The sequence below is a fragment of the Leptopilina boulardi genome, unplaced genomic scaffold, assembly GCF_019393585.1.
Source record: "Leptopilina boulardi isolate dan_hultmark-lab unplaced genomic scaffold, ZJU_Lbou_2.1 LbouV2_210, whole genome shotgun sequence".
NCBI classification, from domain to species: Eukaryota; Metazoa; Arthropoda; class Insecta; order Hymenoptera; family Figitidae; genus Leptopilina; species Leptopilina boulardi.
The window spans coordinates 1,537,416-1,556,288 of record NW_026137764.1 but is presented as its reverse complement, the minus strand read 5'-3'; the positions used below and the strand labels follow the sequence as shown (position 1 = coordinate 1,556,288).

The 18,873-nt window shown below is 31.4% G+C and overlaps 1 protein-coding gene across 1 annotated transcript in view; it reads left to right on the top strand.

Annotated features, from left to right (window-relative positions):
- The first annotated feature begins 267 nt into the window (after positions 1-267).
- LOC127278667 (pair-rule protein odd-paired-like) overlaps positions 268-18,873 on the top strand; it is a 32,334-nt gene continuing 13,728 nt past the window's right edge. Inside the window, exon 1 of the mRNA XM_051300480.1 lies at positions 268-1,873. Coding sequence (XP_051156437.1) covers positions 928-1,873 — 946 coding nt within the window. The 5' untranslated portion in view covers positions 268-927. The remainder of the gene's footprint in view (positions 1,874-18,873) is intronic.

The window sequence follows — 18,873 nt, the reverse complement described above, 5'->3', positions numbered from 1 at the left end:
GAGCAAAAAACATAAGAAATTGCCAATGATCCTTTGGTGGTTGGGCGTTTCTTAGGGTGGATCCTGATCATGCGCTTTCGAGAAAGCCACGCCTGATGATTAACTTCCCATCTAACAACCGGTTCCAATGGCCAGTGAGGTATTCACAACCAATGGGCGCTTGGTATCCTAGAGAAACATGTTCAAACAAGATAAAAGTAGGAAGAAGGCGGTCCCTAAAGTTCCTCTCCCCAAAAATTCTCATGTTACCCCGCGGTGAGTGATCGTGCTTCCAACAACTCAGTCCCGCTGTGAACGCAGCAAGGAACGCCACGGATTTTCTCCCTACCGCTCTCTAATATAGTGTATATCGTACAACATTCTTTGATTCTAAAAATCATCTAATATTCGTTATCGCGAAACATCCACAAGTTAACAAAAATATAACAAAATTCCTAAGCGAACAATATTACGAAATTTGTTACAAATTTTTCAAGAGAAAAAAAAGGATATTCATCAATGAACAGTGTTTATTTACATTCGTGATTGTAACTGGATTTGTGCTGATTGCAAGTGCATATAGTGAGTGACCTTTGTGAATTTTTTGTTTTTTTTTTTTTATGAATTAAGTGTGCGAGTCTTTTTTTCTTATCCTAACTGAGGAAATAGTGCATTCCTAACTAAAAAAGGGAATTCTATCTAAAGAAGAAATCCTAACTAAAAAAGGAATACAAACTATCCTAATTGAGAAGTGATTGATCAATTTCAACTCAAAAAGGAATTGATCTAGAGCAGTGATCCAGTGACAGTTTTAATTTAGAAAATCATGAAACGAGTCACGTTTAGCTGAGGTATTAGATTTAATCAATCCTTGTCTAAAATTATAGCTAGATCTTATAGCAAAAAACAATCACATTCAAACTGGAGGGAATAAAGCAGGAGTTCACAATGATGAACCCCTTTCTAGATGGGGTGTCATCTCACCCTCATCATTTAGCATCTCTTGGGATTAAGTTGTCGCCTGGGAGCAGTCCTACCGGCTCTATGGACGCAACAAATGGAGTTCAACCATCACCAGGTGAGGCTCCAGCGCAACAACATCACCACCTCTATCCCCAGAGTTATGCCCCTCATCACCCACACCCTGGTTCTCATATGGCACCTCACATGGGACACCACATGAGCCATCATCCAGGTTATGCGGCTCGTGATTTTCTCTTGCGAAGGGAACACGAATTCAATGCGACGGCAAATGCAACAACACCCGAGAGTGGTTTGGGTTTATTTACACCATTGCATCATGATGGTACTGCAAGTGGTATGCAACAATTTCCCCATCATCCTGGTCAACATCCATTGACAGCGACAAGTCACTATCCGGGTCATTATCCACAGGATAGTAGGCTACCACCACCACCGCCACCACCACCTCATCATCAGTATTTAGGTACACCACATTTGACACCCTCAATTCATCATCAACAACATCCCACGGTTAATCATCCAAGTCATCATCCACACGGTGCATTTTTGAGGTACATGCGAACTGGCGGCGGTGCTACGACAAATAATCAGAGGCAAGAGATGCCATGCATGTGGGTTGATCAGGATACACCTGGATCGGGAAGGAAGCTGTGCGGTAAGGTCTTCAATTCGCTTCATGACATCGTGACGCATCTGACAGTTGAGCACGTGGGCGGTCCAGAGTGCACGACGCACGCGTGTTTCTGGCAAGGTTGTTCCAGAAATGGCAGGGCCTTCAAGGCCAAGTACAAACTCGTCAATCACATCCGAGTACACACTGGTGAAAAACCATTTCCTTGTCCATTTCCAGGATGTGGCAAAGTCTTCGCCAGATCGGAAAACTTGAAGATTCACAAGAGAACACACACCGGTAAGTTTCTAAAATTTCTAATATATAAACAAGAATCTATCGGGGGGAAAAAATACTTTACCATTTAATGAATATTTATAAAGTTTAATAATAACAGATACTTTAGCTTCTAACTACACCAAGTGTTGATACTTGTTATCTGTTCTTATTTCGATAAGACAATTTACTCACAAACTGATGTTCCGAATACAAACATTACGCGAAAAGATTTTAACAGATTTGCAACAATAATTTTTATGCCTTCTAAACATTTCTTCAAAAAAAAAATATATAAAGTTAATTCCTTCAATTTTCAAATTAAATATTACATACACAAGAACGAAAATTCGTTTTGTATATACTTGATCAGAATTCTTTTGATCTTTGAATGAACAAAAAAAAAGATATATACCCTTGAATTATGTAGCTTTCAAAACAATCCAATCATTATACGTTTTGGAATATAATAGGATCAAAAACAGATAGTCATCGTAATGATACTTTAATCTCTTGAGTTAAAAAAAATTCTATTAAGAATTAAAGTTCATTATTCGACACAAAATAACATGGATGCAAATTATTATATACAATGAAGAAACACTAAACAGAAACAAGATTCTCTAAATCTTCTTGCTTAAATTTAAATCCTCTAATATTCATAATTATTTATAAATTTATCTTTATTAATAAATTTCAAAACCAAATATATCATGTGCATTATTGAACAATATATATATATATATATATAAGTAACGTTATCGTTATTTTCAATCATATCAATGGGAAAACTAATTAATAATTTTTACTGTTTTTTGAGAATGATATAAATAATAATTCTATTTACATCAAACTGGACGTGTAATTTATAGATTAATTACTATACTCTATATTTGAAAAATATTCTTTAACGATATATATTAGAGCTGTGCAAGTTTTTAAAATTCGAATCGCTCCATAAGAATTAACATGGGCTCGAAACGAATATTCGATCCGAGCCCATACAAAATTCGAACTTTTGCACAGCTCTAATATATATTTAAAAAAAAATTACCATCACTCTAATATAACAACAGGAGCAATTTAAAGCATGTCAGCTACTATAAATTCAGTTTATTTATCCGTGGGAAGCTTAATGACCTATAATATAAACGATAATAGATCTACTTTTAATGGAAATTCATGTTCACCAGGAAATGTTTTTTTTTAAATCGTTCATATTTTTTTTAAACTTAAAAAAATATTAATTTATATAATTTTATCGTAAGCTATCTCATTAAAGGATTCCTCACTTGGCAATGAACCAAATAATAAAAATATAGTCAAATAATTATAGATTTCTTTTTTTTTCGCTTTATAAATGCTGTAAAATTTTCGATGTTGTAAATCATGTACGAACTCTTCCTTCGTATATATATATATATATAAAAGCAAATCATTGGTATTCGAATAATCTGAACCACCTATCTGACTTCGTGATTCTCTCAACTGATTCGTATCTCCAATCTTATTTATTCCTCGTCTAGCAAATGAGTAGTTAAACATTTATGACTGTCTCTTTCATTTTCTGATTAAATTAAACTGTCTTCGGTGGTAAAAAAGTCTTGTCGGGACGACAGAAAGGTGTTAATATGTGAATTGCACGATTAATTTATGATCTAATTTATTTCGTTTTGGAAAAAAAAATTTATCAAATATGGAGGATGTTTGGAATTTATATCGAAATAAACAAATTCAATTTTCAGAATATGGTTATAATATTTAAAAATCATATTTGTCTATATTTATGTGACATTTAGTGCGTGATCAATTGTATATATTTATGAATGTACATGAATACATATATATATATATATATATATCTGTATATTATTCAAGTTGTATATTCAATTTCTATATATAAAAGTGTATTTTGAATGTATGAAATATGAAAAATAATAAATGTGCAGACCATTTAGGAAGAGGAGAAGATCGGAACATTATATACATATAGACAAGATTTTAAATTTTATGTTAACTGTTTCCGAACCATTTTTGGTCCATCAGAAATCTTGGGATTTCAATTTCGCGCGACCACAAGAGACAAATGTTCTCATAAACGCGACATGCGTTTTTTTTTTTTTTTTTTTTTTTTTTTAATTTTGACTTTTCCACGAATAACGTCTACCATTTACGTGAAATATTTTTAACTGCAGCAAACCTTGATTATTAATTCACTGAACTGAATTTGATTCAAATAATTAGTTACCAGATTATAAATAAATATTTATTTGAACCGAATAAATTATTAACTTATTAAATAAATAAATTTTTATTAGAATTAAATGAATTTTATTTGAACCAATAATTCCTGAATTTGAAACAAATACCATTTAATTGACTTAAGTAATAATTATTTAAATACAAATAAACATTTATTTGATAATAGTCAAGCAACAAATTATTTAAATCAAATAATTTTTTTTTAGTGTATAGAGACAGCGAATAAGATTGCTATGGGATTTAAAGCAATCTTGTTGTTTTTTGAAAAGTCACAGCTAACTTTTTAGTAGCTCTAGCAAACATTTTAGTTGTAGTAAATTTTTTCAGTAAACAATTGTTAGAATTTGTAGTTAATTCATTCCTTTGCGTATAATCTAATTTTTAAAAAAATCTCTAATTTCTTTTTCGCTATTTTTTTTCTATATATATATACGGTTGCATATTATGTTCACCCCGCCCCCGGCGCCACGAGCTCATCTCAATATAATCAACCGCCTCTTTATGATGACAAGAATTTCGGGACGCAATTAAGAAATTACCAGACCATATATCCTAGCTTTTTATGCCTTTGACGTGGACATTGTATTTACATATTTATATCAAGCGTTGCTGGCACGCTGCATGGGCAATATTGGACATTCTGTGGGAGATGACCGACCGCCCGACGGCTCGACGCTCAGCGTCCCTCCACAGGATTCTCCTAACTGCTTGTTTCTGGTCACTTCTTCCTCGAACTTACACCCGTTACCTGCTTAATTACGTGTTTCTCATCTTCTCTCTCACTCTATCTCTGTTTCTCACTCTCTTTCTATTTCGATGGAAAAATATCGACCTTAGTCATCTGTTTGAATTTATCATTCTTATATATTTTTCTCATCTCAGAAAAAGAAGTATATACATATGTATATAATAATATTCAAAATACCTTTCCGTCCCAAAAAGGGCCATTTTTCAAAAATAAAAAGAAAATTTCTAAAAATGCAGATTCTGACGGAAAAAAATTCAATGTTTAATTTATGTTTGTGAAAAGGCTGCATATATAAGACAATGACTAAATTTTTCTATATCTTTTGTATTTATTTTGACTTGTTTCTCTCTTATCATTTTCAATGAATATTTTATACTTTCTCATAGAGATGAAAATTTTTGAATTATATTATAAAATAAAACTGTCTAAAAAGCATCGTTTTTTTTAAATTGTATTTTTTTTTTTTGTTGAAATTTTAATAACTGTACGTAATATTTGATAATAAAAGATTTTTATTTATTTTTTTTTATGTCAATAATTATAGTCATTTGTTGAAAATAGTCAAAATTTTGCCCCATATATTTTTCTTAATTTTCTCTATTTATAAACATTGTTAATTTAAAATTCATTAACTTGTAAAATACAATGATTGAATTTTATTTTTAAATTAGAAAGCGCACCATATTTATCAATTTGCATAGATGGGTTAGTGAATAAGTTGTCGATAAATAGAATATAAACGCCCACCTATATATATACACACTATAGATATATGAGTGTGCGTGGAAAAAAAGAGATGAAGAGGGGCAAAAAGATTTGGATGCTTTACTCCCTCTGTGTGCCATGTTACGACATAAATTCGAACCCCATATATGTATAATAATAATAATAATAATACCCCTTTTGCGCCAGTGTAGTATACACATTTAGGCGAATAAACGCACATGAGAGGCGATGAAGCAACCGTTCTTTTAGGAGTACCATAGAATTAAATAGACGTTTTCAAAAACAGAAGCAAACACTTCCATACAACTGTTGTGTTTTGCCCTTTGTTTTTTCTACTTCGTTTGATATTCAACTTTTTCGAGTTCTTTTTATATGCGCGTTTTTCACTTACACCTAATTCCAATACATTGCATTTGTCGTCAAACAATTTATAAATAATCAATGAGTCATATATATATATACCTAACAGAAAATCAAATCAAATTATAATTCTTTTTTGAACGCAGAAAATTTTTTCAATATGAAATAATTGTTTGATTTTTCGAGAATGGAAAAATTATCATCAGTTCTTTTTAGTCTCCAAATTTGAAATAGTACACTCTCAGATAAAAATTTGTTTAATTCAAACAAATTCTTGGTTGAATCTACCAAATAAATGTATTGTTAATAAAGTTAACCAAACTTTTGGTTGAATAAATAAAAAGTTTGTTTGGCAGAGATTTTAAACTAAAATCGAAACTGTCCGCATTTCCTACGTATTTCAGTCAATTTTTACTCCAGAAATAGTAAAATTTACTCCGTAAAGTAGTAAAAATTACTCCTGAAACAATAAAAATTATTCCGGAAATAGTAAATTTTACTATTTCTTGAGTAAAAATTGCTAGAAATGCGCAGAAACAGCGGACAGTTCAGGTTTTACTCAAAAAAGAGAAAAATAGAAAAATTAGAAAAATCTAATCTCAAATTGAGTACAAAATTTGGTTGTTTTAAATAAATCTTTTTCTGAGTGTAAAGTATATATTAGTAAATATACTTTTTATAAGATTAAGCTTATGGACTGACTTGAACTAAAGAGAATAATCCAAAATTATCTTTATATTTAAATCAAATATAATGTTTGTTCAGTCAAAAAAGTCAGAAATTATTTTGAATTTTTTACTAATTCTGATTTGGAGAGTGACATTAATAAATTTTATTACGCAAAACGCCATTTTTTTCGTTCAAGAAAATATATTATCTTGTACAAAAAAAAAATCAAACTATTATGGCTATACACATTATCAGCTTAGAAATCTCTCATATCATATGCGTGGTTTGCGTGTGTATATTTGTTTTCTTTTTTTATATATATATATTCTTGTTGGACAGTCATCATTGCGCTTGCAGCCTTATAGTGGACGTTAAAAAATCGCTGTTTTTAATCTGCAGATGCATGTCCGTAGCCATTAGGCTAAATCGATATGTGCATTATAAAGCAGGAACTTCAGCCTCGGGGAAAAAAAGTAACATGTTACCGACCTATCCGTATGTGCACGCGAGCTTAGATCACCATTGGTCGATCTTACAATGGGATTCCCCCTTGTGCATGTCTCCCATTGGTCCGTCTTTTCTGAGGGTTAAACGCACCGAATAGAGGGATGATACGGGATGAGTTCACGAAGGGTGTCAGAATAAGCGTTAAGTAGGGGTGAACTTATCGGGGTGAATGTTCCCAAACAACTAAATGGTTACTTCTTTTTTCAACTATATAAGAGATAACATATACCCCTTATCGTTTACAAAATGTCGCTTATTATAATTAATTTTTTATTTTTAAAAATATAATCTACTCACGTTTAACACCATTCCTTTTTCGGCTTCTTTAATCTGAAATAAATTATAAATATATTTTAATTAATTTAATTTTAAATCAAGTTATCAGTCACTTGAAAAAAAAAATTATTTAGTCAAAAGAAAACATTTAAAATAAAATTGATAATTCTGATAAAAAAAAAGAATCTTGTTTCTTTAGAGTTAGAAGAAAGGAACAAGAGGGTTCAATATATGCTCGCGCGTGATATATTTTCTCAATAATTTTTATTATTTCTTGTGATTGCGAAGAGATTTGGCGCAAAATAATAAAAAAAAAAAAAAATGAATATGCCATAAATGTAAGAAGTGCCGAGCAAATATTGTACCTTATTGTGTGAGAGAACGTTTTCTGTCATTATTCTTGTCCGCGATCTTTCTCCAATATTTCGCACCACCTTTCTCTCTTCCTCATCCTCCTTACATTTGCCCCCATATAAGAGTGCTTTTGCGAGACGACGACGTTTGTACACTTGGCGCCCCGCGTTGCGGACACGAGCCTCCACTCGACGCCATATTGCTTTCGCATTTTACGTCTACCAAAGGTTAACAAAAAAAAAAAAAAAAAAAAAAAAAATGAAAATAAATAAATATATAATATAAAAAGGCAACTCGAAGAGCAACCTCGAAAATAATAATTGCCACTCCATTCCCTTTCTAGAGCTCTGAAATGTGCATATAAAGTAAATCGTAAATTGACTCGCGTTTTGTGAATTGACGACGTGTTATTGTGAAACGCCCAACAATTCTCAAGATGGTGCGGTATACCCTAAACTTTGTGTATACAAATTTTCATCTCCCAATTCAGAAAACAAAATGTGCAAACAAAATTTTGCTTAAAATCTTGATAATTTTTAATAATAATAATAATAATAATAAATAATATTGATTTAAAATAAATATAATTAGTTAATATTTATGTCACACACCAAAGAAAAGTACCTAAGATGCAAATGAATTGGATCAAAACATAACCTAAAATTTTTTGCTTTTAATGGTACCCTTCATCGGAGCGCGACACATTTGTTAAATTTTTTTTGTTGTCAAAACAAAAATATTCGATATAATTTATGTGCAAAGATAAATTTAAGCGAATTTTCCAAAAGAACTTGATACATTTTTCAAAGTTTTTATCTCTTAAGTATAGAGAAGAAAAGATGCAATGAATTTGTATCTTATCTTTAAAGTTGATTCTCGTTAGTTCAGTTGCACGGAAGTCGGAAGAACCCTCTAAATGAAGGACTAGAACTTAATCTTCATCTTTCTTTCCTTGCTAACTTTGGTTTCTCTGTTTCTCAGCGAGAGCTTAAGGCTAAAACACTTATCTCACTTGAAACTGATTTAGACAGAAAGATTTGTTGCAAAAGCAGGCCGACGCGATCAGTGTGGGGGCCGAATCGTCCGGGGCCTCAGGCGACTCCACCTTTAACTCAACTAAACTCTAAAGTCTTAACCACATGGTCGGTGTCTCTCTCTCTCTCTCTCTCTTTTTTTCTCTGAAGGTTTCTTTCGCTGTCAAACGTAACGCCCTCGACCTGCCAATATTTCCGTTACGGTCAATTTAGGTTAAATAAAGCAGCGCTCTTAACGTGCCATTAACTTCAACCCTCTATGAAGAGAAATAGAAATGTTACAGCGGAAGAGATAGCTATTGCTCACGCATTTGATTTACAACTTTGGATTCACAAACTTTGAATATATAATTTAACATAAGTGATAAATATGTTTTGAAAATTTTATTGATTTCCACTAAATAAAATCCTATTCGCGCTTATTATGACAATTAAAAATTATTCATTTATCACAAGATAATAAGTGAAAATATATATAATATTTATTGAAAATTGTGTAAAAAATTTCATTTATTTATTTTCCATAAATGTTTATAGTAAAATAATGAAAAAAATTTAAACATACATAAGCCACAAATGAAATCCGTTGAAAACATTCCGGAAATGAAATGTTGACACAGTTAATGGTGTATATCGACTTTGACGAATGGACGCAAATGATGATTGAAATGCGACAAGTAATAGCATGGTTTTGAAAAGCGAAACCACCTTAATTGACTTCCCGCACATTATATTGGCTTCTGTGAAAACAACGAAGCGACGTGTTAATTGTTTTTCACGTCTTGATATTTTCATTAGCTCTCTAAAAGTAAGTCCTACACTATCTTCTTCTCTCTCTTTTTTTGACCAGCTGAGAAAATAATTTGACTATATATTCCTGTTAGCTTTGAAACACATCATCAATATTGAAGATATTTACATTTATTAGCATTCCATTTTTTTTTTTTTTTTTTTTTTTTTTTTTTTTTTTTTTGTAAAATAATATTAATAATATACATATACTCTTATAAGATACCGGAATTTTAATAATATTCTCAAGAGATATTCTATTAAAATCAATTACAAACGAGAAGTAAAATTTCAATAATATTCTACACTTTGTATATATACAAATTCTCTGTTTTTAAAAAAAGCGTTATGCAAATGTTATGAGATTGGAAAAAAAAGAAATGTGGCCAAAGAGTAAAAATAAATTCTCGTATTATTCGAAGAATATTTAGCAGAAAAGTAACGTCTTGCAAATAAATGTAAATGTTGCGCGAAATCTTAACGAAAAGGAGAAAAAAATTGGTTATAAACGCTTCTGGATATCGTTCTCGAGACATTAAGTACATTCAGCAAAGAAAACAACGCAAAATAAACTTTCCACTTTTATTTCCTCTTTTATTTTTCAACTGGAAGAAAGAATTCATTCGTGTGATTTTTGTGCTCTAAACACCAAGATATTTACTGCGGCTGTTATAATTATAAGAGTTTCTAAACAATTATTCTTTTCGCGAATATCTATATAAACATTTATCGAGCATAAGAAAAAAAAATTCACGAAAGATCGAAAACTATTATTTTGTATTTGAATCAATATTTGTGTAAAAAGAAAAAAAAAAAGTTTTTAGAAAAAGTGAAAAAAAAATATTCCTCCTACAAATGTTTCATGTACCGATAATGATGTGCAGTATAGAAAAATAGATAACAAGGTGAATTGTATGAAAACCTCGGGATCTTGTCAGACAATGCTTCTGTATATATAGATATGGGGTAACCAAAGACAGGGTAAATCATTTTGAATTTCTACCTCGCCTCCGCGTCAAGTTTATACGGTAGCTCCCTTAAACTCTCTACACTTCTACTTTTCTTCTCACTTCAATTCTCCACCCTTTCTTTCTTTTTTTGGGGTTTAAACGAATGCCACAATGAGATGATCATCATCGAAAAAATATCAAGTGTCCGTAACATTATACTTTCGGGACGTTTAAATGCCAGTGGTACGTGTCATACATACACATACAAATATATATATTTATATACCTGGCAATATATGTCTCTTATATGTTGTTTGAACCCTTAAAAAAACACATGTGTGAGATAGACATGGTACGAACACACTTATATTCTCAATGATCTTCTTATCACTTGTCATTCATTTTCCCAACTCTCTTATATTGAATAAGTCAAATTTTCACTGATTTGGAATCACTGACCCACTTTTTGACTGATAAATCAGTGAAATTTCTCTGATTCAATTTAAAAAAGAAAAAATACTTCCCAAAAAATAAAAAAAAAACGTTTCTTTTAAGGATTATTATAGCCGATTAAAATAACCTCAAAATTAAAAGTTGTTTTTAACAACAAATAAAAGCTTATTTATAAGCTTAATTTTATCCAATTTTGAAAGATTTAATTGTAGGTACAATTTTCAAAATAAATTATTTTTGCGCAAAAAATTTGCAGTTATAAAAAATATTTTTGTTTAAAGTTGGCGAATAATTGTAATTTTTATCTAATTTTTACTAAACAGCTATTACTTTTAGCTTATACTAGCCGTTTTGTTGGCAACGTGCGTTAATTGGCATACGTCCCACGAAAATAGACATTGTAATAGGAGTTCGAGTCCTGTCAAATGTACTTTTTTTTCAGAACAAAAATTAATAATATAATATTACAATTATCTGTATAATTATTATAAATGAGCTCAAATGGTATTTAATAGATGTCGCCTTTGCCCATTTCCTACGTTTGTAATTATCAAATAATTGTCTGTGTTTCTAACTATATGTGATTTCAATATTTGTATATAGTTACGGATAAAATGACTTGATTGAGTAAAATACAATCAGAAATAAATATATAATATCGTGATCTTGAAAAGACGTATAACTGAGTCAGATATACGTGCCCCCGGGCAAAAGTTGAATCTCGTTGCATTTGCCCATATACTAACGACCTATGTAAATGTTCTATCCGTTATCCTTGTCTCTTATCATTTTATAAATATATATATATATACTCCTTCGTTCTACCGTGTGGGCTCTCTCTCTCTACAGTTCTTTCCAGGGAGCGAAGGGTATACTATATACAGAGGGCCCAGCATTCCAGAACCTGGTCTCGACCCGCGACCCCCGACCCTCGCCCCCTAAATCATCCACCGCAGCCAGCCCGCCATTCCGTTTTGTTTTCTCTGCTCTTCTCTTTTTTTTCTTATTTATTTCCCCTCTTTTTTCCTTCACTATCTCTCACTCATTCGTCCTCTTGTTCATCCTCTCTCTCTTTCTCGCCATATCCTTTCGTGAGCGGAGACAACCGCTCCCATCTTTGAGACTGATAGAAATGTGTGGGAAAAATATTTCTCGTTTGTATGTTATATAAGTATATATAAACTTTTTGACAGGAGCCAGAGAATTCAAATTGTCGCCATATTTAAATTTAAAAAAAAAATATATATATTTTGACTTTTTTGCGAAGTAAAACTGTTTTTTTTTTAATATATATATTTCACACTAATTAATAAAATAAAAATATATGTTTTTTTTTTTTAATATTAGACTCTTGAACCCTTTCACTTATTTCAAATACCAAAGGTCTTCGCGAACAACCAAAAATCTCTTGTCCCAAGGGGCTGCTGTCAAATAATCATTGGATATCTCGACTCTTGGTTTGACGGTAGAGAGCTTATACACTATGAAGAAGGGCTTCGTATTGTAATTTAATTTCGTAACCCGATATCTTCGCTTTGTACGGAGAAATTATTAGGGTCTCGTAGACGTTATAATTTTCTCCAAGAGAAATATTCCAACCGAGACTAAATTCGGACTCGCTTTAAAAAAATATATATATTGTATATAAGGCCCATGAACGAGAATGACACTTTTTGCATTTTTTGTCCACCTTTTGCTTATATTTATATATTTAAAATGACAAGCCGATTTTCTAATCATATTCTTTTGTATGCCTCTTCATCCAATAGAATTATTTTAAGCTCATCCTAATATTTTTTTAAATCACTGTTTCAAGTGTAGTTTAATTTTTATCCTTTTAAATTAAAAACTTTTTTCCTCACTGTAAAAAAAATATTCTTCATTTTGAAAGGATGCCCTGTCATTTTACTGCAAATCGTAGAGATTTTATAGAAAAGGAATCCTATCAAATAAATTGATATTTTTTTCCAATAATCTATAGAAATATATCTTCAATATTAAAATTGTATTGGCAGATATTTTTTCCTCGTGGATTCGAATCATCGCTCTACTGTCGTTAAAGTGAATGTATTTCAATTAAATGAACGTTCAAGTTATATATATACATTATTTTATATTTCATGGTCATCCGGTATAAGTTTTCGTTTACAATAATAATAAATATAAATTGAATTGGATCATTCAGTGAAATGCGATAAGATCGAAATTCAGCTTTTTGTGATATTTAAGTTTTCTCGTCAAAATAATTTTTTTTTCTTTCATATATTCATATGTGTAAATTCAAATTCAATGACTTACAGTAAAATGAATATTTATTATCACTCGATTATAAAAGAGAGAGAGAGAGAGAGAGAGTTTTCACATTATACATTTTGTGAGTTAGTTAGTTTTTTGCACACACCAAAAAAATGTCCTAATTGCTAATCGTCACCCTGCGAAACGTATTTATATTTACGACTCTAGCGCTCGTAAATGGTACACACTCATCCACATCCCAATTAAACACTCGTCGTCGTGTATTTACACACCTGCACGTTTTATATCTACTTTCATCGTCAATGAATATTATCATTTTTCAAGAGCAAATATTCATATACTGTTATCACATATCTTTCTATAATAAACCCTAACTTATGAACTTGTACATATATAATAATTGAGGGAAATTTATTAATCATACTAGAAAATACTTATTTTTCTTTATTTTATTTTTTTAGATAAATTAAGAAAGAATCAGATAAAGAATCGGAATAAAAGTTAGTCCAACTGTGTATTTTTGTATTTTTAAAGAAAAAGGTGATTTAAATTTTAAAAAAGCTTCGCTGAAATTTTAAATAATTTAATTTTGAAACAAATAGAAATTGCATTTAAATTAAAATTAAAAGTTGTTATGCACAGGAAACGATTTAGGTAACATAACCTAATTTTCTGTTCGAGTTGTGTTTAGTTAGCGATACTAGCGCTCATGCGGGAAAACAGTTGCAACTCAAGTGAGAAATGAATTATTACAAATAACGGACATGTGCATTTAATAAATTCAAAAAAGACCGCGTAGATCTGCGCATACGTTTTATATTTAGCAGACGAAAAAGGTGAAAATTCTTGAGTTGCAACATTTTAACGTTGGAGATACTCTAATAGCTAACTATCATGACATCAAACAGAAGAGAAAAATTGTTTAAATTTTTAAAAATTAAATTATTTAAAATTTCACCAAAGCTTTTTTAAAATTTAAATCATCTTTTTCTTTAAAAATACACAGAATAACAACTTTTATCCCGATATTTTGTCTAATTCTTCCTTAAAGCAAAATTTAAATCAAAAAGACCGAATGATATTTTTCATTGTGAAAGAAACGAGTACATATATAATAATATGTATCATCAAAAATCCAGCGTGAAACGATGTCCATGCACGCTAACGGCGTATCAGCAATATACGAAAAAAAGAAGGATAGCGAATTGACTAGGCAAGAAGAGTAAGCAAGAAGAAAATATATAAGGATAAAGCTAAACCAAGGGATGGAGGTATTAAAAAAAAAGTAAGATGAAAAAGGGCATCGAGTTTGCCCCGTCCGTTATATTTACGAAGTCTTCCTCTAATGGTTTCGATGCGCTCTCGGATCCGCGCGCAAGAGAAGCACCATGCTTTGCAGATTTGCTCTCTCGCGTTGGAAGCTCATATGCGCACTCATACCATTTTGCCGCTTATGTATACATATATATATATATATACGCACGAGTTCGCGTGAATTATGTTTCATGCGAGATGTCAAATTGCTCGCCATATCGTAAAATATACAACTCCGCGCGCTGTGGGAAACATTATGTTCTCTCTGGCCCTTTTCGTTTCTCCTCTTTCTTCTCCTCCTCATCCTTCGCCTCCTCACACAAGGATCGCGAATCCTTTTTTTTTTTGCTTTCCTACTTGAACTCACGCCAATTTATAGATAAACGATTGGTTCATCTTCTTTCACGTCCCTGTAGGATTGTCGCTTCCGGTCTGAGTTACTTTTTAACTTTTTTTTCCATGTCCATGTTCACGGGCGTCAATTTTTATGACTCCATAACTTATTCTTTTTTTTATTTTTCTCCTGTCAATGTACTGTTGTAGAGGTTCAAAAATTGTTGTCACGGGATCAAAGGGTTTGGAAAAATAATATTCCTTCAACAAGTGTTCAACTCTAAAGCATTCTCAATAAACTTTCACAATTAATTTAAAAGTATGTATATCAAAAGTATCAAATTCACAGAAAAAAACTGAACTCAAAATAAATAGCGTACACTACTCATTTTTAAGTGCAGCAAAAATGATCTGGTTTGACTCATTTTGAGTTTTTAGTGAAATGTTTCAAATTGAATCCGGTCAGGTTCATTTTAAGTTTGAGATTAATGTTAAATTATTATCGTAGACAAACAAATATTTACTTAGAAAAATATTACATAAAATAATGATTTTTAATAAACAAACGTATAGACTTAAACTTTAATTCTCAAAGGTGATTTACACAAATTAACGAAATTAAATAATAGAATTTTTAGGTTAGCAATCTTGTTGACGTTACTGACGCCCCCATTAAAAAATTCCGAGATTTATTAAAAATAGTTTATACCCAATGGGAAATTTACCATTCGCAAAAGAGAGGCCCAATATTGGACCATCATTGGTCCTATAATGGCCCAATGGTTACCATTGGCAATTTCCCACTGGGTAAATATCAAAAAAATATCAAAATATCTTTTTGAGTAAATACAACCACTTTGAAATGTTTCCCTGTTTCCTCATATATTTTTCCCAATTATTCATTATCTAGTATGAAACATTTGCTTTTAGCCACTAAATCTAATACGACGCACTAATCACATTCCACGAATATTTTTACAGTTTTTCGATACGGGTTCATTTTGAGTAAAGTGAAGTTGTCTGTTGACTCATTTTGATGCAGATCTCATAATGAGTTCAGTTTTTTTCTGTGTTGATACAAAAGTTTGTATTAATTTGTATAAATTATCTTTTAATAAACATGATTTTCTACAAAAATTACAAGAAAAAGAATGAATTAGCTTATAAATTTTGATTTATAGATTTTAAAGAGCGAATTGCCCGTTGAGGGCAGAGGGTACGCCTCTGGCTCGCTCTAACAGAATCTAAAAGAGATCTGATTTAGCAAACTTCGCGCCACGCCCTAGGTCCAGTCATTAGATGACCTATATGGTTTGTTCATTAATAAGTCAAAGACCGCGCGCGGCCACACACAAGACAGAAAAATGAAATGAAATCTCTTCAACTCAACACACTCATCGTCATATATTATATAGGAAAGGGCTATAACTTCTCCCCCAATGGGAAAAAACGTTGAATCATTGATCGTCAATAAATACCAATCGATCTTTTTCAAACAGCCATATATATATTGTATCTATTAATGACTAAACGCCAACTAAATAAATTAACTGTGCGATTAAAGTGCATTTAGGCCTGATTTATTAAATATCGTTTAAAGAGCACAAAAGTGCAATTGTATATATAATTTCATTTTGACTTCGACTTTAATTTTTTATTAAATTTTAATAAATTTTTAATTTAATTTAATAAATTAATAAAAATTTCTAGTAATTAAAACTAGTTAACAAATTCACACCATTTCAAATTTAGAGAGTAAGCTTTAAATTTGAATTAGTATGAATTCGTTCACTGGTTTAAATTAGTAGAAATTTTCACTAATTTTGAGTAAAATATTATTAATTGATTTAGTAATTTTTTTTTACTAAAGATTTAGTGAAAAATGTATAAAAACCATTTTGCATATAAATTGAAAATGAGTGTAAATGTAAACACAAATGTTATTGTAAATATATTTTCTTATTTTTAAATGTTCCACTTTTAAAACACGTACACACACACCGCCCTACTGGGGTTTTTTTTTTTGGTCTCTTTTTGCAAACATATAATATACACACACGCCCCTCATTCAATTCTATTCGAGAGTAAATCACACAGGAACTTGCTTTTCGACACTTCCAAGGATCCTTGGCATGAAAACTTGCTGAGAGACGCGCGAGGAAGCGCGCAAAAGAAAAAGTATATATAAAGTCGGAAAGACGAAAGAGGGATCGTGAATTGAAACTTTTCCTGGCAAACTTTTGGCTCTCCTTCTCTAAAAACTTCACGCCAGTGAACGGCCTTACAAAAAAAAATCAAAACTTTTTATATGTATATACTGAATTCATTTCCATGTTTTAAATTTCAAAAATTATACCTCTTCTATACTTAAAAATTGTGTCGTGTTTCCTATTTGCGAGAGAAAAGGGGTAATTTTTTAAATGGTTCTCTAAGATGAATGGAATTTATTTTTGAAAAGAGTTGGAACTGTCGAAATGGACACTTGAGAGTGTCCGCGCGCATTTTAGTGCTACTTGAAACGAAAAATAAAATTTTTGTTGAGAAGAGCCTTTTAGAAGGCCAACATGCTAATCCGGGGTTTTTCTACTTCTTGAATTTGCCCGGATCAACTTCTATTTAACAGAAGCGAAATTCGCGTCAGAGTTTTACGGATGAGGGAACATTGACTATAGATATAATATATATGTATATATACTACTGAAAGATGAAGACGGCTTTGCCGCGCCCTGAGAGGAATATTGAACGAGAGATGAGACACACAAACACAAAATAAGTGCGGGAAAGAGCGAGAAAAAGAAAAAAAAAAAAGTTTGTCTCAACAATGGTTCCTAACAAGCCGGATCGCGGTTCTTTGGGCTTTGGTGCCGTTTAGCGCTAGCACAAAAGGGCGTGCTATATTCTCTCTCTACTCTATGGCACGCACCCTCTTTCCGCTTCTCAAAAATGGAAAGAATAATAACAGAAGTGTCTATCTGAGGGTAACTTCGTTTTGTGCAAAAATTTAAGATTTTTCCACGGCTTTCGACGGTCAAAAAAAAAAATAAAATAAAATAAAATAGTTATAAAGAAAAAAGAAAAGTTAGGGGGGAGTGCGCGGGAACAGGAAGGAAAACGAGAATGTTACATACACACCTACTCTTGAATGACGACCTTTGGGATCTTCTCTCGAGGACCCTCGAACTCATCTCCTCCTCCTCCCTTCTGTATATGTGTATGTGTGTGCCGCGGGCACGCTCCATTATGAAGATCGCACCATTCAAAAGCTATTTACCCCACGTCAATGGCTCGTTTGCTTACCTTCCGCTTATGTATCCTTAAACTATAACGCCTTCTCTATAAATATACACGTTTAAATCCGTAAACCACAAGAAATACACTTTCCAAGGATAAATATCATGAAAATTATTTTCCAACTTTCTATCGTCGGACTAAAGAAGAAGACATACAAATTTTTTAAATAAAATAGAAAATTGTTTTTCATATATGAAAATTCCTTTTTTTGGGGGGGAGGAGCGAAATTTTCGAAATATTCTGACATTTTTGCCGTAAAGAAGATATTCAATTACTTTAGATCGGTGCAAAGATAAAGTGTGTGTGCAGCGTGACAACTATATAGAAACGGGTCAGTGTCCAAAAAAATGCCACCTTTCCACGAATAAATATCACGCGTTTTGCATGCAAGGATCCTGGCTATTCAGGGCCGTAGGTTCCCTTGGAAAAAAAATACCACCTACACATATTTTAATTTGTTAATCTAATAAAGCATCTAGAATTGAAAAAAATTCTTAAATAATTGAAATATATTAAAATTAATAACTGGTTTACATATCGATGAAGTTCACAACGTTTATGATCAACGATTTAGAAGAAAAATTATTTCACACTAAAAAATTTTTGGTGCAGCAGCTGCCACAAACAGAAAATTTCTATATTCTTTTAACTTCATACTTAATATTTATTATAAGTGAAGTTAATTGAATGTAAAAATTAGTA